The sequence below is a fragment of the Sminthopsis crassicaudata genome, chromosome 5 (genome assembly GCF_048593235.1).
Source record: "Sminthopsis crassicaudata isolate SCR6 chromosome 5, ASM4859323v1, whole genome shotgun sequence".
Classification (NCBI taxonomy): domain Eukaryota; kingdom Metazoa; phylum Chordata; class Mammalia; order Dasyuromorphia; family Dasyuridae; genus Sminthopsis; species Sminthopsis crassicaudata.
The window spans coordinates 297,404,582-297,431,732 of record NC_133621.1 but is presented as its reverse complement, the minus strand read 5'-3'; the positions used below and the strand labels follow the sequence as shown (position 1 = coordinate 297,431,732).

General features: G+C 53.8%; 1 protein-coding gene across 2 annotated transcripts in view; it reads left to right on the top strand.

Moving 5' to 3' along the window:
* MYH9 (myosin heavy chain 9) overlaps nt 1-21,137 on the top strand; it is a 79,518-nt gene extending 58,381 nt beyond the window's left edge. For both annotated transcript variants that reach the window (XM_074271574.1, XM_074271575.1), the window contains exons 11-39: nt 394-512; nt 1,150-1,302; nt 1,608-1,781; nt 2,821-2,994; nt 3,477-3,591; nt 5,464-5,657; nt 5,912-6,033; nt 7,348-7,417; nt 8,534-8,694; nt 9,097-9,205; nt 9,653-9,784; nt 10,670-10,876; nt 11,526-11,663; nt 12,610-12,733; nt 13,212-13,383; nt 13,908-14,120; nt 14,296-14,440; nt 14,844-15,050; nt 16,101-16,205; nt 16,368-16,520; nt 16,883-17,131; nt 17,245-17,457; nt 17,818-18,030; nt 18,305-18,466; nt 18,596-18,937; nt 19,100-19,308; nt 19,395-19,503; nt 19,587-19,759; nt 19,843-21,137. In XM_074271574.1, the coding sequence (XP_074127675.1) occupies nt 394-512; nt 1,150-1,302; nt 1,608-1,781; nt 2,821-2,994; nt 3,477-3,591; nt 5,464-5,657; nt 5,912-6,033; nt 7,348-7,417; nt 8,534-8,694; nt 9,097-9,205; nt 9,653-9,784; nt 10,670-10,876; nt 11,526-11,663; nt 12,610-12,733; nt 13,212-13,383; nt 13,908-14,120; nt 14,296-14,440; nt 14,844-15,050; nt 16,101-16,205; nt 16,368-16,520; nt 16,883-17,131; nt 17,245-17,457; nt 17,818-18,030; nt 18,305-18,466; nt 18,596-18,937; nt 19,100-19,308; nt 19,395-19,503; nt 19,587-19,759; nt 19,843-19,960 (4,775 nt within the window). In that variant the 3' untranslated portion in view covers nt 19,961-21,137. The remainder of the gene's footprint in view (nt 1-393; nt 513-1,149; nt 1,303-1,607; nt 1,782-2,820; nt 2,995-3,476; nt 3,592-5,463; nt 5,658-5,911; nt 6,034-7,347; nt 7,418-8,533; nt 8,695-9,096; nt 9,206-9,652; nt 9,785-10,669; nt 10,877-11,525; nt 11,664-12,609; nt 12,734-13,211; nt 13,384-13,907; nt 14,121-14,295; nt 14,441-14,843; nt 15,051-16,100; nt 16,206-16,367; nt 16,521-16,882; nt 17,132-17,244; nt 17,458-17,817; nt 18,031-18,304; nt 18,467-18,595; nt 18,938-19,099; nt 19,309-19,394; nt 19,504-19,586; nt 19,760-19,842) is intronic.
* The last annotated feature ends 6,014 nt before the right edge of the window (nt 21,138-27,151 follow it).

Genomic DNA, 27,151 nt, shown 5'->3' with positions numbered 1-27,151 from the left:
ATTGTTACCTCCGTCTCGTCCCAAGCCTGTGAGCATTTAAGTAGCTCAGGGAAAGGATCTGGCCAAAGAGAGGCTGTCCCTCGGGGGACTGGCCTGGATGGACCTGATGGTGGGGGATGTCTTAAGCTTAGGTGCTTTTCATACTTCATGCAGAGTTTTAGGATCAGCATCTACAGGTTTACCTTTGCATCTCTTCAGCTTTCAGAGGCGCAAAGTGTGATTGAACCTCCTGAGCCTTTGTTTAGGACTTGAGTCTCTTATGCTGGAGGCCATGTGGCCTAGTGGCTGGGAGGGCAGGGAACTGGCCTATTCTTCCCAACTGTCCTCCTCATTCTGAGGGTTTGACTTTTGTTTCTCTTCTTCACTTGATCCTGGGTACCTGAACGCCTACAGCTGCCCAAAAGGTTTCCCATCTTCTGGGCATCAACGTGACTGATTTCACCCGAGGCATCCTCACCCCTCGAATCAAGGTGGGACGAGATTATGTCCAGAAAGCCCAGACCAAAGAACAGGTAAGTCCTTGCCATCACACCGCCTCGTAACAGATGGTTATTGAATATATTCTTTAAAAAACATTAGATTTTTAGCAACATCTTTAGATTTTACATTTACCCTGTCTCTAGTTCCATTCTCCTTCCCAGAGAGGCCCACAGTTTGGGGCCTTTAAAATTGTTTTTTTAATAAAGTGGAAGAAGGGGGAGAATACATTGAAAAGAAAACGAAAAATAGATGCAGTGTCCCACTTCCCCGGATGTGTTACCTCCCCTAGAGACACAGGCCAGACTGGTTTTTTCTGAGGAAGGCAGATCCGTTTTCTGAGACAGGTGGGGAGTGAGAGGGGGTTGTGTTGGCCCATCCCTTTAAGCTGAGACTTGGTTGTGGGACCCTTCCTATGACTTGGTGGCTTTCTACCCACCACACCACACTGCCACCATTGTGTCTTGATTAATAGCAGTAAACTACTCGTTCCTGTTCTGGGACGCTGAGATACCAAGGAGCGTTCGATTTCTCCCTCTCAGTAAGGTCTGCTGTTGGGGCACCAGGGAATGAACACACACAGACACACACATGTGCGAGGTTCATGATGGTTGGGGAAGCACACTTAGTCACCTTTTCAGCAGACTTTCCCCCACCTCCCTTCCCTCACAGGCCGACTTCGCCATCGAGGCTCTGGCTAAAGCCACTTACGAGCGGATGTTCCGCTGGCTGGTGATGCGCATCAACAAGGCCCTGGACAAGACAAAGAGGCAGGGGGCCTCCTTCATTGGCATCCTGGACATCGCTGGCTTCGAGATCTTCGATGTGAGCCTTTCCCCATCACTATTGTAGCCTCAGTGGCAGCTGGTGTGCACCCTGAAATGCCTGGGCATCTTGTAGTTTGGATGTGGGCTAGATGCCCGGCCCCCTAAGAATCTGACATCCTGCCATGCTACTCTTGACAGTGATGGGGGCATCCACCCCATCAGGCTCATTCTTGGGGGGGGGGAGAGCCCGACCTCACCATTCTTGGGGCACAAGGCCTGGTTCACTGACTCATTCCCAGGGGATCATGGGGGGAGTCCTTGGGCAGTCCCAGCCTCACCTTCCTCTTGTTGGCCTCCTTGCAGCTGAACTCCTTCGAGCAGCTCTGCATCAACTACACCAACGAGAAGCTTCAGCAGCTCTTCAACCACACCATGTTCATCCTGGAGCAGGAGGAGTACCAGCGCGAAGGCATTGAGTGGAACTTCATTGACTTTGGCCTGGACTTGCAGCCCTGCATTGACCTCATCGAGAAGCCCGTAAGCAACTCCCCTCCATCCTCAGGGGTCTGTGAGGAGCCTCAGACAGGTCTAGGCAGCTTACGGGCTGCCAGGCTGGGTCAGTTAACCTTTGCCATCTGTAAAGTGTGGCCCGCCCGCTGCCACTTGTGGATCAGCACCTCTTAGCCCGAGCATCCTGATGGTCTGATTTCTGGGGCTGGGGCCAAGCGTCTTGTTTGCTTGTTCTGTAGGAATGACAAGTTTGAGCCAGTCAGTCCAAGGCTTTATCCTCCCAGTGGAGACCAGTAAGCCGGCCTGGTCTTGGGTCTTTAGTAACTTAGCCCCGGCCAAGGAACAGTGTGAATGCCCTAGTATCAGTCAGGTACTTTCCAACAGGAACTCGCGCATCTTTGGGCATGAAATATAACAGCAAAACCTCAGTGCAAAGCATGATGTAATGTCTCTCTCTCTCTATGATGGCCATGTTCTCTCTGTAACTCTTTTGTAACAAGAAATCTTTCTGCCAAAGATCTTGTAGAGAGACCTGGTCCTGATTGTGAGCCCTTAGATTTCCAATGCTTCCTGTTCCTTTTTATGTGTGCAAAGCGGGCTTTTCTTGCACTTATATGCAAATCAGGCCTCTTAGAAATTGAGTCACTTCCTTTTGGATGATTAAGTGTTTGAGGTCAGCCCCCATGACTTTTGACTAGGCCGTCCATTGCACCCCTACATGTGAGGCTGAATGAAACTTAAATTCCCGGTTAACCTCTATTATCCATTTATGCAGACCAATTTTGCATCCTCCTCTGGAGTACCGAGCACGGTTGTTCTGGTCTGGAAAATGTGCCCTAATATTTTTGTCCTTCCGTAAAACATGAACTAACTTGAATCATTTAGGAAATTTATGTTTCGATTAATAGACCCTCCTGATTCTCAGTAAAACCCATCTTCCCTTGTTTTCAAGGTTTCAGTTATCTGAAAATTTATGCTATCAGACCCAGTTCTCAGTGTGTGGTGGACAACTGGTTTCTTCCACTTCAAAGCCTGACTCTTTTGCCCTGTTCTCTGCTTCCTCCAGGCGGGCCCCCCTGGCATTTTGGCGCTCTTAGATGAGGAGTGTTGGTTCCCGAAAGCCACGGACAAAAGCTTTGTAGAGAAAGTGGTGCAGGAACAAGGCACGCACCCTAAATTCCAGAAGCCCAAACAGCTGAAGGACAAAGCTGATTTCTGCATCATTCACTATGCTGGCAAAGTAAGTAGCACTGTGTCTCTCTTTGAGGGGATGCAGAGGGGACAGCAGGAGACCGGGCATCCTTGGCCCAAGGAGGCCCTGCAGGGTTCAGGAAGGGGCCCTGTGTCTGGGCCCAAGCTCATCTGACTGGCGTATGATGTTGTTGTCAAGGCCATCTGTGTTCTCCTGCTTAATCACACCTTATTTGAGAAGCTCCATCCATCAGGACTAAATCTTGCCATTTATATATCCCAAGAAACTTCAGGTTTTTTTTCCCCAAGACATTTTGCTAAGGCTATCTCTATGGAATACCCATTTCCTCCATGTGACTTGAAGTTCTTAATGGTTAAACTCTCAAGCATGTGGTCATTCCCAGTTTCTGCAGACCAGCCTTGCCATGAGCACACACATGATCCTTCTGGTCTGGGTAATGGCTCTCTCCCCAGTCACGTCTATTCCCAGGCTGCCCGTTTCTTGTGATAACTGAATCCTCCTTCTTTCAGGTCGACTATAAAGCTGACGAATGGCTGATGAAGAACATGGACCCTCTGAATGACAACATTGCCACCCTGCTCCATCAGTCCTCAGATAAATTTGTCTCCGAACTGTGGAAAGATGGTACGTCCTTAACCCCCTGGACTTGTTCACTCTATGAGGTCTGGTTACTCTCTGTCTGAGGGCAGAGTCTCCAGACAAGGTTTGCTGCTTAGTATCTCCAACCCTTACTCTCCACCCCCTTTTTTAACTTAGCCTTTCCAAGTAGTTTTGTAGTTGCTTCTGGGCAAGGGAGAGAGGGGTCCGTAGATAGACGTCGTGTCTCCGTCTAGCATCCAGCAGGCTGGTATCCTCCTCCCTCCTCCCCCATCCTTCTCTGTATTTGGCTGTACCTCTCTTTAAATGTGGGGATTTTAAAAGTGCCTCTTAATTTTGTTGTTGGTTTTTCCTTTTCTTTGTCTCGGGTTTTGCTTTAATGTCTCTGTTCCAGAGATGCAGAACACTCAGAGAGCTTATTTCTATCAACATTTTCCTATTCTTCATCTAGAACCAGGTGACTGGGCCACCCAGTGTTCCACTGTGTGTATGTGTGTGATAGATTCTAGAGCCATGCAAGGAATGGAATGAGACGAGGGCTCCATGCCATTGGAACCCTCTGCTCCTTTTAGCCCTTCGCAGCTTACCTTTGCCCTTAGTAACCTCCTGGCCCCAACTCCTCTTTTAGGGAGGAAAGCTAATCCCTTCCCTGCTACGTTCCTCAGCCAAATAGATGCTGAGTCTAGATGCTTGTGAAGTCCATGCAATGAAACTGTTCCCATAGCGCCTTTAGCAAGGAGAGTAGCTGTTGCACCGCTTGGATGTCAGCAGACTTGCAGCACCCTGAGTTGGGGGGATGAGGGGTGTGTGGGGAAGTGGGACCATCAAGCATTAGCGGTGCCGGCTCTGAGCCCTTCCTTAGCTCCCGCGGGCAGTTTGGGCCCGAAGGGAAATGGCTGAGTCCTAAAAAGCCTTGGTGAGTTACAGAGAACGGGCTTCCTTAGGTGCATAAGGTCAAAATTCCAACTGCTTTAGGTAGTTGGTCTGTCTACACAGAGAATGGAGGGACCCATGTTGTCGCCATGAAACTTAGTGAGGCATCCCTTTCTGACTTTGTTTGCTTGGCCGCCCCAAACCAAATTGTGGCTGCTGCTTTATAGTTTAGAGCCACTTGTTCCTCTGGAGAGGAAGTGGTTCTTTTTGCAGCTGATCGTGCCCCGGGGCAGCCCGGAGGCCTGGCACTTAGGTTCTGAAGTCTTTGGAGAAGCTACAGAATCCCCAGAGCTTTTGACCATTTATCACTAATCATCCTACTCCATGTGGGTTTTTCCCATGCCTACTTCCCCAGAACTTCATGTTTTCTGATTTTAAGTTCAAGAAACTTGGGTGAGGAGGCCGTGCCCAAAGCACAGAGTAGCCAGGCGCCCCCTGGGGTCTCAGCCATTGGCACATGGGGCCAGCCTCCCAGCCCAGTGTCCTTCAGTCCAGTCCCATTTCAGCTCATGGCTTAACCTAGCTTCCTAAAACAGAGAGCTGAAGGAGGGATGATAGTTTTCTGTGTAGGTCAAATAACTAATACATCTTTGAAGGATTTCATTACGTGCCATTATCATAAAACTAAATTATTGTAGTCAATCTTCTCAAAAACTTGGACCTGTGTGAGTGGGTTTCCTTGATTCTAGATCCCTGTTAGGAATAAGAACTTCTAAAGAGATTAGAAGAGAATTTTGGAGTGTCTCTTAAGCCATTTGTGATGAATTAATCTGCTAGAGATGAAGACTGATGATCACTCTATTGCCCCAAAGATCAGATTTGCATGAATTCTGATCTGGGAGATCTGTGTAAAGACAAAGCAAAAAGGGCCTTGCTGCTTCCTGCTGTCAATCCTTTTTCAGGCCTGAGATGCTGTGTCTGCTTCTGCTCCTGCCGTTATTAATCTCTTTTGCATGCTCCCTGCAGTCGATCGCATCATTGGACTTGATCAAGTGGCCGGCATGTCTGAAACGGCTCTGCCAGGTGCTTTCAAGACCAGGAAGGGCATGTTCCGTACGGTTGGACAGCTCTATAAGGAGCAGCTCTCCAAGCTCATGGCCACCCTGAGGAACACCAACCCCAACTTTGTCCGCTGCATCATCCCCAACCACGAGAAGAAGGTAAAGCACTTCTCTCAGGAGAAAGAAGGCAATGTGGCCTTAGTTACAAGATGGATCTTTTCTGCCACTTCTCTTCCTGAATCTGACTTTGCAGACTCTTTGAGGAGGCTCTCCCTGGTTCTTGTAGCCGATTGTAACTAACTTTAACCAAATGGGATTCAACTTCTGAGCCTTGTATACCATCCCCAGCCTTTTGACCCGTGAGGGCCCATTTTTGTTCCTCCTTACTCAGGCGGCATCTTTTTCTCTTCCAGGCTGGCAAACTCGACCCTCACCTTGTCTTGGACCAATTGCGCTGTAATGGTGTATTGGAGGGAATCCGGATCTGTCGGCAGGGCTTCCCCAATAGGGTCGTCTTCCAAGAGTTCCGGCAGAGGTTGGTTTTCCGCCATATTGACTTATGGGTTAGAAATGGCTCATTGGTGTAATCTGCACATCCATTCTTTGCCATACATGGTCATTTTTCTATTTTACTGAAAAAGTCAAGGTACTTATATTTGGTTTCCCCTCCCAGAAACTCTGAATTAAAGTTTGGAAACTAGAAAATATTCATAAAGGAGAGCCCAGACATGCAAGTTCTTCCTGAGGCTCTGATCCCTACTGATTAGCCTTGCTCTCTGGCATCTTGGGAGCAGTGAAAACACTGACTTTTCTTCAGCACGACTTAAAAAGAAGTTTTCTGGGTGATTCTCTTTGTCTAATAGTTTCATAATTATCTCCCTTGGATATAGCACTTAATATTTAAAGAGGAGAAAAGTTAGCAAAAATGATTGATTCAATTGATTAAAACATGACAAAGTCCATAAATGTGAGATAAAATGTGGACCTTCCTCTCTACGAAGGGGTGGACTGGAAATATCCACTCTTCAGGTCCTGCCTGGTCTTCATAGTCTCTTTATTTTTTCGGCCCCTCCTTGTTTCCATTTGCATTGTTGCGGTTATTGTATAATTTGTTTCCTTGGTTCTGTTGACTTCATTCTGCATGGGTTCATGTAGCTCTTCCCAGATTTCTCCATATTCAGCACACACATCATCATTAGATTTCTCTGCCACAGTTTGTTTAACCATTCCCCTAATCAATAGAAATAAATTTTGTTTCTAGGTCTTAGCTGTCCCCCAAAATTCTGCCATAAATTCTCTGGAAGCATAAGGGAACTTTTTTCTTCTAAGTCCCAGTCATGGATTCTCTAGTTCAGAGTATGGACATAGTCACTTTCCAAAATAGTTTTTACCATTCCGCAGCTTTGCCAACAGCGTGCTCACTTTCCCATGATTCCTCCAACATTGGGGGCAGGAGGGTCATTTTATCAGTTTGCAGGGTGGAGGTGAGACTTCAGGGTTGTTTTGATCTACATGTCACATTTTTTTTCATGTGATTGTGAAAACTTGACAGTTCTTTTGAGAATTGTTTGCTCATATCCTTTGATGATTTAGAGAATGGACGCTGTCACTGACCTGTGAAAGGGAAGGTCACTCACCATTCCTGTGCTGAGCTCTTGAATCTCATGTGAAACATCTACCATAGAGTGTTATCTGAGATCTTCTGATTTTTTTTTTTTTTTAATATTCCTTTGTCACGGTTTAGAAAGTGATTTCCATTTCGCACTGTCTCTCTTATGTTTTTCATGGAGTGCATCAGAAATGAGTAAAATTTCTCGGTCATTACCACTAATGTGTCTGTCTTCTTCAGATATGAGATCCTGACTCCAAATTCAATCCCCAAGGGCTTCATGGATGGAAAGCAGGCGTGTGTGTTGATGGTAAGCCAGGCCGCTAATTCCGCCTCCTGCCCTTCCTCCTCCATCCTCTCTGCAGGTTGCTAGGCTCAGGATGCCGGTCAGACTGTGCTCATTTCCCTTGCTTTCCTCTCCTGGGAGCCCGGACAGAGCGTCAGCTGTGACGGTCCCGTAGACAGCATCGCTCACAAGGTGGCGAGCTGGGCTGGAGCCTGGGAGAGCTCTGGGCTGAGCAGACTGAGGCCTGGGGGAGGGGGAGGGAGTCCAAGGGCATCCAAGGGTAGTGGCTGGGCTCTGAATCCACGCCATCTCTCCAAGCATTACTCTGGCTGCTGCTGGCTACTGGGGTTACTTAAGTTGTCTCACATGTTTGGATGCTCTCATTAGAGGGGAAGGAGAAGCAGTCCTGCCCTGGTTCTGCCTGTGGGGCAGGCAGGCCCAAGGGCTTATTGGATGTGGATTGCATGCGCAGGGTAGGCTGGGCAACTGCTTATTCCCATTTGACAGACAGGAAAGTCAAATGCCCAGAGATATGACCATGGGCATAAGCAGCAGAGTAGGCACTGAAACATGCCAACCATCCCTCCTTCCTTTTCTTCTTCCGTCCCTCCCTCTCTTCCTTCCCCTCTCTCGTTCCCTTATTTTTCTTCCTTCTTTCCCATTCCTGTCAGATGACTTACTTGAGAGCTAAATGGTAGCAGTGAGGGGTGTGCCATGGCTACACCAAGGAGGACAGAGGGGAGGAGGGGGAGTTTGGGTCTGATGGATGCCAGCAAAGTGTCCCGGAAATGGGCGAGGAGGTGGCCCATAGCTTGGGCTGCCACCAGTCTGCCACCCTTTGAGCCATGGACGTCCAGGATTTAAGTATGGGGGCTTTTAATTTGGCAGAGATATCCTGGAGCACTAGGGAAGGAGTTCAGGGGGTTTCTGCCATCACAGATCTTAGAGGAGCCCTTTGTCCTCTCCTCTCCCCCCATGCTAGCTGTGCATTTCCCTACATTCTCCATTCCTTGTCCGGCTCCCCGAGCCTAGGAAAGCAGAGAAGGACAAAGGGGCAGCTGTTGAGCTGGGCATCCAGAGATGGGCCTTGGAAGTCTGGCTGTGGAGGGAGTAAATAAAGCCCGGTGTTCCCTCCTTTAGATCAAAGCCCTGGAGCTAGACAGCAATCTGTACCGCATTGGGCAGAGCAAAGTCTTCTTCCGGGCTGGGGTGCTCGCCCACCTGGAGGAGGAGAGAGACCTGAAGATCACAGACGTCATCATTGGCTTCCAGGCGTGCTGCAGGGGCTACCTGGCCAGAAAGTAAGTGGCCCCTGTGCAAGCCCTCCCTCCCCATCTCCCATCCCCTGCTGTGTGAGCCGTCCCTCTGTTCAGAGTCCTGCCTCCTAAGGGCAAGCTGGGAAATGGTCCCAAAGGCCCAAGAGACCTCTCGTGGAGGTCGCTGCCACACGGCCAGCATTATGACACTGGTATGGTGAGAAGTTCACTGGTCTTAGACCCACGTGGCAGTGATCCCTTACCATAGAATCAGGCCGAAGGCCCCGTCCCCCCCCTCATCACAGGGAGGAGGGAGGCTGGGGCCGGCCCGCTCTGGCTGGCTCTGTACTGAGCCCTTTCGTCATTGATGAAGGAAGCTGGGAGCCGGTGGGTCCTGTGGGGGATCTGCCTCCGAGGCAGCGGTCTCACTCTGTGCTCTCCACGTAGGGCCTTTGCCAAGCGGCAGCAGCAGCTCACGGCCATGAAGGTCCTTCAGCGCAACTGTGCAGCCTACCTGAAGCTGCGGAACTGGCAGTGGTGGCGCCTCTTCACCAAGGTGGGCTTGGGGCACATAGGCATACGGGGGCGTGGAAACTGGCTCATCCTGGGCACTCCTGCGTTAGATGCCCGTGGGGCCACCCCTGCTTGTCCCTAGTCCTTCTCTGGGATGAGGGAGACAGTTAGCACGTGCCCCTTCCTTGTTGGTTCCCTCTGGTATTTAAATGGGTCCGGGATCAGGCCTTGTTGCCCTGCTTGTTGAGGGCTCGGGGCTCATCCCCATCTGGCTGCAAGGTGACGCAGAGGCCGTGCGGCTGCTCTGGGTGGCAGATGTTTCCATAGTAATAATGAAAGACAGCTCTTGTTAACGCCAGAGAATTAAGTGTCTCTGGGTGTATCAGGAGCAGAAGGCCCTCAAGCCTCTGGCCTCTAGCAAAGGGTGGCAATTACTAAGGGAGCCCCCATCCAGCGATTCTCACCGTCTCCTCCCATTTATGTCTCTTAGGTCAAGCCCCTGCTGCAGGTCAGCAGGCAGGAAGAAGAGATGATGGCCAAAGAGGAGGAGCTGGTGAAAGTGAAAGAGAAGCAGTTGGCAGCTGAGAACCGCCTTGTGGAGATGGAGACCCTGCAGTCTCAGGTGGGTGCCCATGGAGCTTCTGGGAGAGGTAGGCCTCCGGCAGCACCTGCAGCTTCCCACAGCTTCCCACATCAGCAGGCCTGTGGCCCAAGGCACTTCAGCCAAGGCTTGCTAAGTACCTGTAGCATTTCCCTTTTGATGGGTACCCCCTTAATTTCCAGTTCATTTCCACTATGTGTGGATCCTTTTGCTTTAGTATCTCAGGGTTAAAAATTGTTCACAATTTGTGACTTTGGGGGCTTAGCGCTGCACTGCTTTTGAGAATCACTCTCCCAACTGCATCAGTTACTCCCTGTTGCTCCCCCCCATCCTTCCTACATTGATTATATATCTCCTGGGAATCTCTGATTTTTCTAATCATTGGCGATTTGGAGCATTTATTCCTGTGGTTTTTGATAACTTAGGGATTCTTTATGGAGAATTTCCCATTCATAGCCTTTGACCTTTTACCAGTTAGGGAATGACCCTAAGCTTTTAAATTCAAATCAGTACCTTCTATATCTCGGGTGTGAGATCTTTGAGAGAAACTTTAGTAAAGATTTTCCTTCAAAAAAATTGTTTCCTTTCTTTGGTCTTATTTATGTAAGTAATATCTTTCTCTCGAAGTTCCTGACTCTGGATCTCACTCCTGACTGCTCCATCTTGGGCGTCACCACTTACAGCCCGTCCTTGGGCGGCTTCCCCTTGTTGATGCCCTCCCTTCACCATCTTGTTGTTGATTCAGGGTTTGGGGGCCTCCATTAGGCTGTTGAGCAGGTGGAGGTGCCGGCTTTCCTCGCAGTCAGGAGTTCAGGCCTATATTAGAGAACTCCTTCCAAGGAGGGACGTTGTAGGATGACCGGAACTGATTTCCTGCAACTGACTCTGGCCGTATGTCTTTGATAGTTGATGGCTGAGAAGCTGCAGCTCCAGGAGCAGCTCCAGGCCGAGACGGAGCTGTGTGCCGAAGCTGAGGAGCTGCGGGCCCGCCTCACTGCCAAGAAGCAGGAGCTGGAGGAGATCTGCCATGACTTGGAGGCCCGGGTGGAGGAGGAGGAGGAGCGCTGCCAGCACTTGCAGACCGAGAAGAAGAAGATGCAGCAGAACATCCAGGTGAGAAGCGCTGGGCCCAGCTTCTGCCTTTGGGGGGTGAGGTAGAGCCCGGGAGAGATTTCTGACTGAAGTTCAACCTCTACTGTGTGCTGGGGGCGCCCAACCCATGCCCCCAAGGAACTTCCATGGGAATGGAGAAATGAATGAGGAGCTGGTGACATTCAGGATTGTGTCCAAGTTGAGAGGGTCTGAGGGGGAAAACTATTGGCCCAGAGGGTCAGATGGTGGCAAGGCTGGGACTCTCACCCAACAAATCCCAAGAGGAAAATCCTTGTCATTTGTGATAAGGATTTTTAAAAAGAGAAAGAAAAGAGATCATTAAAAGCCATGAATGCCCAAAGGTCTGAGGTACCTGTGGACTGCTACGTCCACAGAGGAAACTGGGTCAGGATCTGGCCTGCTTTGTGAGGAGCACTTTCCACAACCTGGCAGCTCAACTTGGCAGAACATGACCTGGCCTGCCCCCGTTGGGCCCCCCACACCTCAAAAGAACAACAACCAAAAAAACCAGCTTTAGAAGGCTCTGCAACCTTGTGCTGGGCTTCTGATCCAAAGCTGGGACAGGAGCCTTAGAAAATCTGAGTGTGTGCTGACAGGGTAAGTCCTGGGGGTGAGCCGGCTCCCTTCATTTGTCTTGGGCTCCTTTCAGGAACTAGAAGAGCAGCTGGAGGAGGAGGAAAGCGCAAGGCAGAAGCTGCAGCTGGAGAAAGTGACCACAGAAGCCAAGCTGAAGAAGCTTGAAGAAGATCAGATCATCCTGGAAGACCAGAACTGTAAACTCGCCAAAGTAAGCAGATGCGGGATGGTACACGGCCCCAGCTCAGGTGGGCACAGGGAGTCCCCTGCAGGAGTTCCGGCCCAGGGTGGGGGGAATGATAGCTCATCCAGAGGTGGTCTTTGGAAACAGCTGTGTCCAGGGCACGCAAGAGACCAGTGAGAGCCACTTCCATTGCCCAGAGAGAACAATTGAGGTCTGGGATTTGGCTCAGGGTCTCCAGCTCAGGTCAGGAGCTGTTCTGTAAGCAAGAGAGCCACAGCCCCGACCCACTGTAGGAATGGCACGGGTGGAGAAGAGGGCCACCAGGCTGGCTAAGGGGGCCTGGGCTGCACAGGACAGCCATCTTCTGTCATGTGAAGTTTTCCTTAGCCTCATTCAAGAGCCTCATCCCATCCTGGAAGCATCCCAGGAAGGCGGCCTTACTTGGCCTTTCTGGGCTTTGCTTGGCCTTGGGCTTCCTTTGGCCCTTCTGGCCTGGGCCTCCTTAGGTCACCTTGGGCCTCATTTGGTCTTCTTTATCCTTCTTGGGCCCTTCTGGGCCTGGGCCTCCTTGAGTTGTTGGCCTCTTTTGGCCTTTTTGGGCCTCCTTGGGCCTTGGACTTCAGGCCTCCTTTAGCTTCTTTGGATGTCAGGCCTCCTTGGGTTGCTTTGGACCTCCTTGGGCCTTGCTAGGCCGTGGGCCTTGGACTTTAGGCCTCCTTTAGCTTCTCTGGGCATTGGGCCTCCTTGGGCCTCCTTGGGCCTTGCTAGGCCGTGGGCCTTGCTAGGCCGTGGGCCTTGGACCTCAGGCCTCCTTTAGCTTCTTTGGGTGTTGGGCCTCCTTGGGTTGCTTTGGGCCTTGCTAGGCTTTGGGCCTCCCTGGGTAGACTTCCTCTAGGACTTCTCTTAGGTCTCTTGGTGTCTCTGGGGCTTTGGCCCAATGACCCGGAGCTCACACAGTCCTTTGTCTCTGCAGGAGAAGAAGCTGCTGGAGGACAGAATCTCGGAGTTCACCACCAACCTCACAGAGGAGGAGGAGAAGTCCAAGAGCCTGGCCAAGCTGAAGAACAAGCACGAGGCTATGATCACGGACCTGGAAGGTGAGCTGGGGAGGGCGCTAGGAGGCTCCATGGGCTGCCCTCCCTGCCGCATTCGGCCCTGGAGCCGTGCATGTTCTGGGATCAGATCGGAGAGCAGCAGATGTCCCTTCACTTCTTTCCTTTGTGGGTGGGCCGCTGCCTTAACCTACCACGGTCTCTCCCCTCATTTGTGAATTAGAAACAGCAGTGCTCTCCATACTGCGCTTCTGTGTTAAAGCGCTCCCCTGTGTGCTGTCCTGTCCAACATGCAAAGCTGCTCTGTGGTTCTCGTGAGGGTCAGGAGGAGGACTCGGGCCTCCTTTTTGCCTGAGAACCATGTTCAAGGGGATCACATGGTCTGAGGGCCCTGTCCGGCCTGGAGGGGCGGAGAGGCTACCCATAATTCTGAAGACAGGACCTGAGCCCACAGCGCTCACCCCATTGGCCGTGAGTCTCGTGGCCAGAAGGATCCCATCACTTCTCTCTCCTTGATCCTCAGAACGCCTGCGCAGAGAGGAGAAGCAGCGGCAGGAGCTGGAGAAGACCCGGCGCAAGCTGGAAGGAGATTCCACAGACTTGAATGACCAGATCGCGGAGCTGCAGGCGCAGATCGCAGAGCTGAAGATGCAGCTTGCCAAGAAGGAAGAGGAGCTGCAGGCGGCCTTGGCCAGGTGAGCACGTGCCCCTAGGCCTACCCCGGAGCCTGCGCATATTCAGTGAGGGCTCCACCGAGTGCGCGCTCTACCAGGGCCCGGAGCCGGCCCAGCTCCTTTCCAGGCACCTTGAACTGAATGGAATAAGCCACGACCCTAAAGAAAGACTGCAAGGGAGAGGAGAATGCACTGAGGGAGAGCCTGAAAGAAGGAGAAAGTTACCCCTGAGTTGGGAATTGAGCAGACAGACACTTGGGGGAGGTTCCTTCTAGACCCGGGGACAGCGACCAGATGAAGAGCCTGGCTGGCCAGTGAGCACGTCAGGAGGACCAGATCACCTGGACTGGGTGAAGCAAGTGGTACCAAGGAACCTAGATGTGGGAAAGGGCAAATCCCAGCCTTGAAGCAAATACTGATCCTTGCCACCTCCCTTTTGGAGGTGACATCTTAGAGGGCTGCCACCACGGAGTCTGGGGCTTGTGCCCTCTGCTCCGTGGGTCCTGCGGTGCCCTGATGTGCTGCTGCCCTTGTATCTCCTGCAGAGTGGAGGAGGAGGCGGGCCAGAAGAACCTGGCCCTGAAGAAGATCCGCGAGCTGGAATCCCAGATCTCTGAGCTTCAGGAAGACCTGGAGTCCGAGCGTGCTTCCCGGAACAAGGCTGAGAAACAGAAGCGGGATCTGGGCGAGGAGCTGGAAGCTCTGAAAACAGAGCTGGAGGACACCCTGGATTCCACTGCCGCCCAGCAGGAGCTGAGGTGGGTAGCACGGCCTTGCCCCTAGCCATGTGTCTGCCAAGGCCAGCATTGCCCCCTGTACATCAGAGAGGGTGTGCTGAGGGAGAAGGGCTGGAGACACGCAGGTGGCTCTGTGGCTGCTAGGGGACAGGGCCTGGGGACCCCAGGTAAGGGATGAACCTTTGACCCTGTCCAGGTCAAAGCGGGAGCAGGAAGTGAACATCCTGAAGAAGACTCTTGATGACGAGGCAAAGACGCATGAAGCCCAGATCCAGGAGATGAGGCAGAAGCACTCGCAGGCTGTGGAGGAGCTGGCTGAGCAGCTGGAGCAGACCAGGCGGGTACGCAGAGCCCAACGGGCACCGGAGTCCGGAATGAGTCCTTACATCAGAGCGGGGCTCTTACCACAGGCCCTGGGACCCCAATGGGGCACCTCTCTCTCCCACTGCCCATTCCCTTCCTAGTGGGGCCGCAAGAAGCTAGTGTGTCTAGGGGGCCCCGTGGGGCCTGAGCTCTGCCCCAGCTAACGGGATAGCCTTGGCCCTGAGGAGGACCGGAGGCCCTGGCCGTCCCATAGGCAGCCTCTTGGGAGACCCCTTGCGACGCTCGAGTCTCTCTCTGTGAGGCGTCTCCTTCCCATGGCCGGAGGGAGGCGGTGAGGCTGCCAGTGACCCCGGCTGGGTCCTGGTTTCGGGCTGCCGCCCTCCAGGGCCCGTCCTCATCCTGATTTCTCACCTCCCCCAGGTGAAAGCCAACCTGGAGAAAGCCAAGCAGGCGCTGGAGAATGAGCGCACGGAGCTCTCCAACGAGGTGAAGGCCCTTCTGCAGGGCAAAGGGGACTCAGAGCACAAGCGCAAGAAGGTGGAGACGCAGCTCCAGGAGCTGCAGGTGAAGCTCACCGAGGGCGAGCGGGTGCGGACGGAGCTGGCCGACAAGGTCACCAAGCTGCAGGTGAGTGCGCCGGGCTGGGCCTCGGCCGGCTGCCGCTCCCTGCCCTCCGACTGCCCCGTCGTCGGCCTCCTCGGCCGTCCTTCTCACTCAGGCCCATTCGCCCACAAGCTGTGGCTCTGCCCTTTCTCCAGGAGATGGCCCTTTTAGCGCTTCCTTCTGAATCCAGAGGCTGCTCCTGCACCCTGCCAGCACCCTCTCATGCGCCTCCCCCAGACCTCTCTCCATGACCTCGCCAGCCCCTGTGGCTTTGACCGTTATCTCTGTGCTAGTGACAGAGTGCCAGCTGCCAGCCCCCTGCCTTGGTGTCCTTTGGCACCTTCAGCCCCGTACGTCCCAAACTGAGATTGACTCTGGCCTAGAGGTCGCAGCTTCCTGGGCGTACCTCAGTCATCTGGACCCCATTGCCCCTTGCCCCAAGTTGTCCCTTCCCAATACATCCTGTATCCCCTGTCCTCTCCACTCCAGTGGGCAGCACCTTGTTTCAGACCCTCATTCACTGACTGCCCTTGCCTCATCTTTCCCCTCTTACTGCCTCCCTACCCCCCTGCAGCTCCTTCAGGGTCTTTACTGTTTGTTCCTGGGTGCCCGACACGGTGTGCTGGGCCAGGCTGGTCCCAGGCTGGGGGTGCTCTCTCTCCTTGCCTTTAATTCCCAAAGCTGCCCTGTCCTTGCTAGTGGTGTGGGAATGCTTGCTCTGGGAGGTCAGGGACGGTGCCAGGACCCGAGCAGATGAACAGGAAATGGCATTAGGCCGGCCTCGTGTCCCACTTGTGCCACATCGTGAATTTATATCCTGTGTACCCAGGGGAGCCAGAGCTCTAGGCCGGGGCTCCCTCCCACCACTGTAAAAAAGGGCCCTTTTCCTGAATTCTTGCTTTTCAGTCCCCGTTTATATGTGTACACAATGAAGCAGGTTTCTGCCCTGGCCACATCCAGACCCATGGGGTGTTGCGGGAGCTTGGATTGGTCTTTGACCCCGCTGTGGCTCTTTGGGAGCTGTCCCCCTGGTGTCTGGCCAGACACTCACTGGGCCCTTCTCTTGCGTGGCAGGTTGAGCTGGACAATATCACGGGCCTCCTTAATCAGTCCGACAGCAAGTCCAGCAAGCTGGCCAAAGACTTCTCGGCTTTGGAGTCTCAGCTCCAAGACACTCAGGTGAGTGGGTGGGGTGGGCTCGGCCCCCTCTGCCTTGCTCTCGATCTTCTCGAGAGCCATTGAGGCGCAGGGGACAGAGAGGCCCTGGCCACGAGCTTTGTGATGGGGCGCAGGCTCGCCTCGGCACGGCGGCCATCACGGCCTGTCTGTCCTGGTGTGCAGGAGCTGCTTCAGGAGGAGACTCGCCAGAAGCTGACTCTGAGCACCAAGCTGAAGCAGACTGAGGATGAGAAGGGCACCCTGAGGGAGCAGCTGGAGGAGGAGGAAGAGGCCAAGAGGAATCTGGAGAAGCAGATCGCCACCCTCCATGCCCAGGTGGGGGGGGAGGGGAAGCATCAGGGGAGGGAGGGGTTGGTGGCCACGGCCGGTACTGCTGCTCTGTTCCCCATGGAGCCTCAATTGCCTCTTCATCTCCCCGCCCCAAAGGGGAGGCCTGTTAGCCTGTAGAGCCATAGCTCCCTGCCCCTACACGCCAGCTCTGAGAGCCGGACCCCAGTGTGGAGGGCCTGGGAGCTCCTTGGACCGGGTGGGGCTTTGTTGGTAAGACAGAGGACGGTGCTGGGTGTGAAGTCAGGCCAGGAGGGAGGGCACTCTTGGGGGAAGTCGCTGCCCCCTCCCCCAAGCCCCCGTGGGGCAGCAGCGGCTGAGCTCACCCATCACTGTGCACCTGCCCTCAGGTGACCGACATGAAGAAGAAGATGGACGATGGCGTGGGCTGCCTGGAATCGGTGGAGGAAGCCAAGAGGAAGCTGCAGAAGGACCTGGAGGGGGTGAGCCAGCGGTACGAGGAGAAGGCCGCGGCTTATGACAAGCTGGAGAAGACCAAGACGCGGCTGCAGCAGGAGCTGGACGACCTCCTCGTGGACCTGGATCACCAGCGGCAGATCGTCTCCAACCTGGAGAAGAAGCAGAAGAAGTTTGACCAGGTGGGCCAGGCTGCGCTTCCTGTGGGGGAGGAGTGGGGCGGGGCGGTGCAGTGGGAGCAGTGGGGCCGCACTCGGGGGACCCCGCGAGGCGCTGACGGCCTTTCCCCTCCCAGCTCCTGGCCGAGGAGAAGACCATCTCGGCCAAGTACGCGGAGGAGCGCGACCGCGCCGAGGCCGAGGCGCGGGAGAAGGAGACGAAGGCCTTGTCTCTGGCCCGGGCCCTGGAGGAGGCCATCGAGCAGAAGGCCGAGCTGGAGCGCCTCAACAAGCAGTTCCGCGCCGAGATGGAGGACCTGATGAGCTCCAAGGACGATGTCGGCAAGAGCGTGAGTCCCGGGACCCTCTGGTCTCCCCAGGGCCCCCACTACCCCGAGCGCCAGCCAGGTGCAGGCGGCCTTCCCGCTCTGAGCCCGTGGTGCTGCACGTGGACCTGGGCGTGTCTCTGATTGGCCCAGAGTCAAGGTGCACTTCCTGTGCAGAAGTCATCCCCGCTGTGTCGGGGCCTGGCCATCTTCCCCGAGGCCCCGATTCTGGCTCTCAGCCGCCTCTGCCCAGATTAGCGATGCCACGGGCTCATACTTGGAGGTTGGCTTGGGCATCGCAGCGGGGAGCACCGCTCTGACCTTGGGGCGGTCTGAGAGGAGTGGGGGGCGCCTCCGGCCCTGAGCCCTGGCCTTGGTCCACAGGTCCACGAGCTGGAGAAGTCCAAGCGGGCCCTGGAGCAGCAGGTGGAGGAGATGAAGACGCAGCTGGAGGAGCTGGAGGACGAGCTCCAGGCCACAGAGGACGCCAAGCTGCGGCTGGAAGTGAACCTGCAGGCGCTCAAGGCCCAGTTTGAACGGGACCTTCAGGGCCGCGACGAGCAGAGTGAGGAGAAGAAGAAGCAGCTGGTCCGACAGGTAAGGCCCGGCCCGACCCCGGGCCTCCCAGACAGATGGGGGAGCAGTGTCCACGCCAGCCAGGCCGCGGCCTGGGACAAGGGGCAGCTGCAGGCTTCCTGCCACGGCCTGTAATGGGCAGCAAGCCCACGCGATCCTCCTTGGGGGGGCCCTCCTTCCCTTGTGATTCCCTCTTCCGAGCTTGGCGTCCTTCCCCAGGAGCCAGGGTGACTGGGGCCCAGGGCGGGGAGCGCCCCCGCCGGGGGCTCAGCTAATGTTTGGTGCGTCCCTCAAGGTCCGGGAGATGGAGGCCGAGCTGGAGGACGAGCGGAAACAGCGCTCCATGGCCGTGGCCGCCAGGAAGAAGCTGGAGCTGGACCTGAAGGACTTGGAGGCCCACATCGACTCGGCCAACAAGAGCCGGGACGAGGCCATCAAGCAGCTGCGCAAACTGCAGGTGAGGCTGGGGGCGGCGCGGGGCCGAGGTGCTGTGGGACACCAAGGGAGGTGGGACCTGGGAGTGGGGCGGGGCCAGGGAACGGGGCGGCTCTGGGGAGGCCACAGAACCCAACTTCCGGTCCCACAGGCCCAGATGAAGGACTACATGCGGGAGCTGGACGACACCCGGGCTTCCCGAGAGGAGATCCTGGCCCAGTCCAAGGAGAACGAGAAGAAGCTCAAGTCGATGGAGGCCGAGATGATCCAGCTGCAGGAGGAGCTGGCGGCCGCCGAGCGCGCCAAGCGCCAGGCCCAGCAGGAGAGGGACGAGCTGGCCGACGAGATCGCCAACAGCAGCGGCAAAGGCGCGCTGGCCCTGGAGGAGAAGCGGCGCCTGGAGGCCCGCATCGCCCAGCTGGAGGAGGAGCTGGAGGAGGAGCAGAGCAACACCGAGCTGGTCAACGATCGGCTCAAGAAAGCCAACCTGCAGGTGGGGGTCGGCGGTGACCCTGGCCCCTCGCCCCTGGGGCACCTCTCACCCTGGCGGCTCGGCCCCCGTCCCCAGGGAACCCCTTATCCCAGGTGGTCCGGCCCCCCCCCCCCCCATCCTCAGGTAACCCCTTACCCTGGGCACCTCCCCTCTCGCCCTCAGATCGACCAGATCAACACCGACCTGAACATGGAGCGCAGCCACGCCCAGAAGAACGAGAACGCGCGCCAGCAGCTGGAGCGGCAGAACAAGGAGCTCAAGGTGAAGCTGCAGGAGATGGAGGGCACGGTCAAGAGCAAGTACAAGGCGTCCATCACCGCCCTGGAGGCCAAGATCGCCCAGCTGGAGGAGCAGCTGGACAACGAGACCAAGTACGGGCCCCCCCGGGGCTGGTGGGGAGGGCGCTTCCCTGAGGCCCTGCTGGCTCCCCGTTGACCCGCTCTTTCTCGGGACACAGGGAGCGCCAGGCAGCCTGCAAGCAGGTCCGACGGGCCGAAAAGAAGCTCAAGGACGTGATCCTGCAGGTGGACGACGAGCGGCGCAACGCCGAGCAGTACAAGGACCAGGTGCGTGTGCGGCCCCCGCCCCTCCCCTCACTCCCCCGCCACACGCCCGAGGCCTCCCGTGACCGCCTCTCGGTGCCCTACAGGCCGACAAGGTGACCGTGCGTCTGAAGCAGCTGAAGCGGCAGCTGGAAGAAGCAGAGGAGGAGGCGCAGCGCGCCAACGCGTCCCGCAGGAAGCTCCAGCGGGAGCTGGAGGATGCCACGGAGACGGCCGACGCCATGAACCGCGAAGTCAGCTCCCTGAAGAACAAGCTCCGGTGAGACCGCGGGTCCGGGCCTGGGAGGGGTGGGCGGTGGGGCCCCGGGCCCAGCTGTGCTGACGTGACCTCGCCCTGTCTAGGCGTGGGGACCTGCCCTTCGTCGTGCCCCGCCGGGTGGCCCGGAAAGGCCCCGGAGAGTGCTCGGACGAGGAACTGGACGGCAAGGCCGACGCCGGGGACGCCAAAGCTGCTGAGTAGAAGCCCCGGGTCCCGGGCCCCTGGGCCGCCCGAGCCGGAGCCGAGCCTGCCTGCCCCCTGCCCCTCCGGCCTGCTGTGACGGTGCCCCCTGCCCCGCTCCTCCCCGTCGGTGCCTTACTAAAGGCCTCCCGCTTCCCTCCTCTCCCCGATCACATACCAAAGAGCCCAGGCTCGGGGCCAGAGCAGGGCTGCAGGCCCGCTCCCCGAAGCACAGGGGCCCCCACACTGCTGGGGTGTAAGGGGCAGGGACGTGGTTTTCTATTCATCTATTTTTCTTCAGATTAGAATTTTGGTAGGGCGAGCCCTCAAAGTCCTGGCACCCCCCACCCCACCCCAGCCTCCTGCCCCCACCCCTGGTCCTCCTTTGCTGTTGGCAATCACACGGGGACACCTCACAGCCCTCCCTGGCCCCATGAGCCCCCCCAGACCACAGGGTCTGCCCAGCAGGAGAAGGGGGTTCGGGGTGAGTCAGGATGGAGAAAAGGGACAAGACGGGAACCCCCAGGAGCCGCTGCCAAAGTCGTCAGCCCCCCTCCTTGTTCAAGTGCAATGATCGTGCTCCTGTACCCGACCCCTGATGAACGCACCGGCCTGGGGGGTCCCACCCCCTTTCTGTCTGGCAGTGCCCGACAGGCCCGGGGCAGGCCGAGGTAGCCCACAGCTCCCTGGGGCTTTTCCTGGTAACTCTTGGGGACCAAATCTCTTTAATGGTTCAAGGACGCAGCCAGAGGCCCGGCCCGCCCCTCCCACCCCCCATCTCGGCCCCGCCCCCAGGGAAGGGAGCATTCTGCACCCCAAATGTCCTTAGCTGCACAGTCTCTCCAGAATTACAGAAAGGTCTTCGTCACTGCCCCCCGGGCCGCGGGTCTGGGCACGGCCGCGTCTTCTCCCCCGTACACTGGTTGCTGGACTTACCTGTATTCTTACCCGTACCGTACGTGTCGCGTTACTCAGACTTACCTACCTGCGCGCAGAGAAAACTTGGAAATCAAAACAATCCTCAGTCCCACCGACCGTAAAATATATAAAGCTCCATTATGCCTAAAGCTCTGAAGGCCGGCCCCACGGGGCTGTCCCGGAGGAATTAATTAAAGCCCCCCCGTTTTTTATATAAGAAAAGTGCCTTAGTGTATATTGCAGCCACCACGAGCTTGTCAATAAAGCACCATGCGCTGCAGACTGTCTGGTGGTGTTCTGTGCGTGGGGGGCGTCCGGGGCCTCGCTCGGCCCTCTGCGGGCTCGGGGGGGGCCGGACGGCAGCTGAGAAACCTGGCCGAGCCCTGGCAAAGCCCTGGCCCCGGTGTGGGGACGCTTAGAAAGGGGGACTCTGACCTGCATCTCCCCAGCTTTGGTGTCCTGGGGCCTCTTCAGAATGGTTTTAATTAAATGGAGGAAGCGCCAGATTTCAAGGGAGGTCAGTGGAAATAAAGAGGCCGTTGTCTCACAGAGAAAAGGTCCCGTTCCTTGTGAAGCCCCCGGGCCCGGCCGGCCTCGCCCAGTTTTAGAGCACGCCTTTCTCAGTTCCCTTTTCACCAGAAGGATCCTCCCGGGACGTTGTCGAGGGGCGTGCAGGTCCCCAGAGCACCCATGGCCGGGTGACGGGGAATACACTCGCACTTAAAGCACATCTTGGGGGGGGGGTCTCCTTCTTCCCGCCTGAAGGGGACACAAGGCTACCAGTTGGATCTGGGAGAGTGGGGGCCTCTGCTGGTCTGTTCTTAGGAGCAGCATGCCCTTGTTACTCTGCCTTCCCGCCTCAGGACAACTGCAATCAACTATTAAGTGCCTACTGTGTACTAAACACTGTCCCGGGTCCAAGAAAGGCAGATCAACCTTGGCTTTCGAGGACAAATTCAAATTGGGGAGGGGAGGGGAATCCAGGGGTAGTGGACACCCTGACCAAAGGGGTTGAGGGAGGGAGGGAGGAAGGGAAGGGAAAGAAAGGCGGCAGAAGTGGCTGCCGGTCTCGCCATTGAGAAAGCTGCAAGCCTTGGGCCGGTTAGGGCCGGGTAGGGCCCTCGCTAGGGTTGGAGGTCCCAGTTGAGCTCAGACCTGATTGCAGCCTCTCTAGAAGCCCAGGACAGTCTTTCTGAGTGGGATCAAAGGGACCCAGTTAGACAGGCTGGAAAATGAAGGGGCGGAGATCCTTGAATGCCAAGTGAAAGATTTGCACACATCTTACGGGCCAAGTCATAGATGGGAAACGGAGAGCTTGGGCTTAGAACACTTGCCTTTTCCCTTCCCCAAATGGCCTGTTTGCCCATCTAAGTCTCCAGACTTCCTTTCCCAGCTCTGTAGGAATCCGTTGGGAAAAGCCAGGATTTGTGGGCGCCACCTTATGGAGGGGCTTAGAGGCTGACGGTGAGGCAGCTGTGGCCGCTCCGGTCGGAGGTCTTGTCCTAGTTAGCTGGGGATCCCGAGAAGTTAACCACTGTGCCTCAGTTTTCCTCACTGTCGAATGGGGATGGACAGGAGCTCATCCCAGTCCTTAAGAGTTTGTGATCTCGGGGATGTGGCTTTGATTCCTGTTGGTGTTCCCTCAGCTCAGAAACCTCAAGGGCCGGAGGTGGTGCGGAGGAGGATGAGGGGCAGCCCACAAGCAGGGAGCAAACTAGGAGAGACCTAGCAAGGCCAGGGAGCGGGAGAGATGGAGATCAGTAACACTCTTACCAAAACCCTTTCCTCCTGATGTGTGGGGGGCGATGGGCTACCGAGGGGACTCCCTGCCCATGATCCTTTACCAGGGCATGAATTTTTCCACTCAACACCCCCCCCCCTTTTTTTTAAGCTTTTTTCCTTTTTTTTTTTTTTTCTGAGTCAGTTGGGGTTACGTGACTTGCCCAGGGTCACACAGCCAGGAATTGTTAAGTGTCTGAGACCAGATTTGAACTTAGAGCTATCCACTGCGCCCCCTAGCGGCCCCTTGCTTTTTATTTTCAAAACATGATGCACCTATAGTGCACTGACCCTTGCATACCCATTCCTCCCCCTCTTCCCCTGATGGCAAGCATCCAATATAGGTTATATATGTTAAAATATCATAATCCCTTTTTGCTTGAGAAACTTTTAGGTGACCCTAGATAAGTATGTATAAAAAAGTATACTAATATAAAAAGCTTATGTCAAATATTTACTGATAATTATAATTGTGACCCCCCCCCCCCAACATTTAGGTACGAGACCCTATGTGGGTCACAAGCCACAGTTTTCAGAAGCTGGGCTCTCCGCCATTTTGAATGTCAAAATGAATTTATTTGGAAGGGCCCGCAGGCCTCGGGAAAACAGCGCCGTGTGAGTGTGTCTGAGCGCATCTCGGCGGTACGGGACGGGATCGGATGGGACACCAGGAAGGGCTCTGCACATCGGAGAAGCTGATATTTGTGGAGCTTGGTGATCAGCATCAGAAGCGGGAGGTGCTTTAGATAAAGCAAGATTTCTTAACACTTTTGTGGGTGTCCCGGGTAGATGGCGGGGCGAGCGAGGGAAACCTGCAGGCCTGTCTGAGAGAATGGCTTAAATGCATAAAATAAACATTTTGTGGGTGCCAAGTGAACAACCCTTGTGGATGGTGAAGACAGAGCCACTCTGGCGTGAACCTTCTTAGAACAGGGGATGTCAGGGCTGGGAGGGAGCCTAGAACAGGGGATGTCAGAGCTGGGAGGGAGCTTAGAACAGGGGATGTCAGAGCTGGGAGGGAGCCTAGAACAGGGGATGTCAGGGATGGGAGGGAGCTTAGAACAGGGGGTGTCAGAGCTGGGAGGGAGCTTAGAACAGGGGATGTCAGGGATGGGAGGGAGCTTAGAACAGGGGGTGTCAGAGCTGGGAGGAACCTTAGAACAGGGGATGTCAGAGCTGGGAGGGAGCTTAGAACAGGGGGTGTCAGAGCTGGGAGGGAGCTTAGAACAGGGGGTGTCAGAACTGGGAGGGAGCTTAGAACAGGGGATGTCAGAGCTGGGAGGGACCCTAGAACAGGGGGATGTCAGGGCTGGGAGGGAGCTTAGAACAGGGGATGTGAGAGCTGGGAGGGAGCCTAGAACAAGGGATGTCAGTGCTGGGAGGGAGCTTAGAACAGGGGATGTGAGAGCTGGGAGGGAGCCTAGAACAAGGGATGTCAGTGCTGGGAGGGAGCTTAGAACAGGGGATGTGAGAGCTGGGAGGGAGCCTAGAACAAGGGATGTCAGTGCTGGGAGGGAGCTTAGAACAGAGACTGTCAGAGCTGGGAGGGAGTTAGAACAGGGGATGTCAGAGCTGGGAGGGAGCTTAGAACAGGGGATGTCAGGGCTGGGAGGGAGCTTAGAACAGAGACTGTCAGAGCTGGGAGGGAGCTTAGAACAGGGGATGTCAGAGAGGGAGGGAGCTTAGAACAGGGGATGTCAGAGCTGGGAGGGGGCTTAGAATGGGATGTCAGGGCTGGGAGGAAGCTTAGAACAGAGACTGTCAGAGCTGGGAGGGAGCTTAGAACAGGGGATGTCAGGGCTGGGAGGGAGCTTAGAACAGAGACTGTCAGAGCTGGGAGGGAGCTTAGAACAGGGGATGTCAGGGCTGGGAGGGTCCTGAGTAGACACAATGTTTAATTGAATAAAATTGTAGCATTTTCTGCATGCAAAGTTGAAAAGCAATATAGTTCTTGCCCTATTAGGGAGGATGGGACATGTACCCACAATGGATTGAGAGCGCTTTTAGCTGGAAGGATCCTTCTTCATGGAGGAAGTGACAGCCAAGCTGAGCCTTGAAGACAGAGCTCAGGATAAATAGAGAATGACCCAGGCAGGGTGACCTGATACTCTCACATGCACAGAGGTACAACGAGACTGGGGAAGATTTTGGCTGGAACTTAGTGACGAGAAGGGACGTGAAATAAAACTGCAAAGAAAACCTGGAGCCTGAAGGGACAGGGAGCCTTCAGTGCTGGGAGGGACATGTTAGTACTTTCTTTTTCTCATTCTCAGGTCAAAATCTTGGAGCTTATCAAGCACTTTATATAAAATGGATCTTAGGGAAGGTCAGTCAACAGGCATTCATGAAGTGCTGAGCTTTGGGGATGCAAAAGCAGTCAGACATGAAGCTTTATGTGGACCAAGTAAAATAAACAGAGTGTAAGGGAGAAAGCACATTTTGTTCACATTTCAGCCAGGTCTGACTCCTCATGATTTGGGGTTTTCTTGGCGGAGATATTGGAATGGTTTGCCTTTTCCTTCTTTAGCACATTTTACAGATAAGGAAACTGAGGCACACAGAGTGACGTGACTTGCCTAGGGTCACATGGTAACTACCAGGTAAACGCTACAGAACAGCGCCAAGACTGACTTGGGAATGAGAAAATAAAAGTACCCACATACCCCTCCCGGCACTGAAGGCTCCAGGCTTCCTTTGCACTTTTATTTCGCGTCCCTCCTCGTCACTAAGTTCCCTCTTCCCCAGTGTCACTCTCGCCATCTTCCGCCTCTGTGCCTCTGGGAGCATCGGGTCGCCCTGCCCGGGACCTTCTCTGCTCCTCCTGGGCTCTGCCTTCAAGGCTCAGCTCGGCTGCCATTCCTCCATGAAGGGGGCCTTCGGGCAGAAGGGTGGTCTGAGCTATCGGGGAGGAGATCCTCGCTCTTCGGGAACGAGACGGCCACCAAGGTCCCTTCCATCTTTGAAATTCTGTTGTTCTGTGGTGACTTTCTGGATGAATCATCTTCTGACTGAGTCTTAAAGGAAGGCAGAGATAGAAAGAAATGGAGGACAAAAGGGACTTTTACCCAGTATATAAGAGGGGATGTCTATCCGAGCACGGCAAAGTTTCCCGGATGTAATGGTCAATGAGAACAGATTGGCCATGGAGGTGACTGGATGGGGCGCCATGGAGCGCTTAGAGCTTGGTTAACCATTGAAGGGGTCGGGGTCATTCACTGCATCCCGGGCCCTCGCCAGGCAGCCCGACTTTGGTCTTGCCGTTGGATTTTGAGATTCTAGATTCAAGGCAACCTCCAACAATATTTCAAATGATCATCCGTGACATTGAGTCTGAACCAGCAGTGGGGTCAGGGACCGCTGAACCAGGAGCCCATGTCTCTCCCAAAGTCTCCGCAGAGCTGGGGGGGGGGGGCAGTCTCCAAGCCTAATCCTGCGATGTTCAGGCCCAGTCTCCATGGTCCTCTTCCTATGCCTGTCCACTAGATGGAGATCTGAACTTGAGAATGGAAGCGTTCGGCTCCCTAATTTATGTACAAGGCCACAGCTGGAAAATCACAGACAGTGGAAACATGGATTCTGGGGCCACAGATCCACTCTGGCAAGAGCCTTAAAGACCAGAGGCCCTAGCCATCGCTTTACCAATGATCGGGGGCGAGGAAGGGAAGGGATTACCTTTCCTAGCTCACATTAGCCAATAAAGGCAAATACCTTCCTTTTCCTGGATCTGATCACATAAAGAATAATATTTATATAATTTTATATAAAGATAAATCATTATAACTAATAATGTTTATATAATTTTATATATTTACATAGAGACAAATCAATATAAACAATAATATTTATATAAATTTATATATTTACATATAGATAAATTATTATAAATAATAATGTTTATATAATTTTATATAAAGATAAATCATTATAACTAATAATATTTATATAATTTTATATATTTACATAGAGACAAATCAATATAAATAATACTATTTATATAATTTTATATATTTACATATAGATAAATTATTTTAAATAATAATGTTTATATAATTTTATATATTTACATATATAAACAATAAAAATAGTAACATTTATATAATTTTATATTTTTATATATAGATAAATCATCACAAATAATATTTATATAATTTTATATATTTACATATAGACAAATATATTTGTCTATATTTACATATAGACAAATTATAAATAATAATGCTTATATACTTTAATATATTTATATAAAGATAAATCATTATAAATAATATTTATATAATTTTATATATTTACATAGAGACAAATCAATATAAACAATAATATTTATATAATTTCTATATTTACATATAGATAAATTATTTTATAAATAATAATTTTTATATAATTTTATGTATTTACATACATAAACAATAAAAATAATAACATTTATATAATTTTATATTTTTATATAGAGAGAAATCATTATAAATAATAATATTTATATAAATTATTATAAGTACATATCATATTTATGTAACA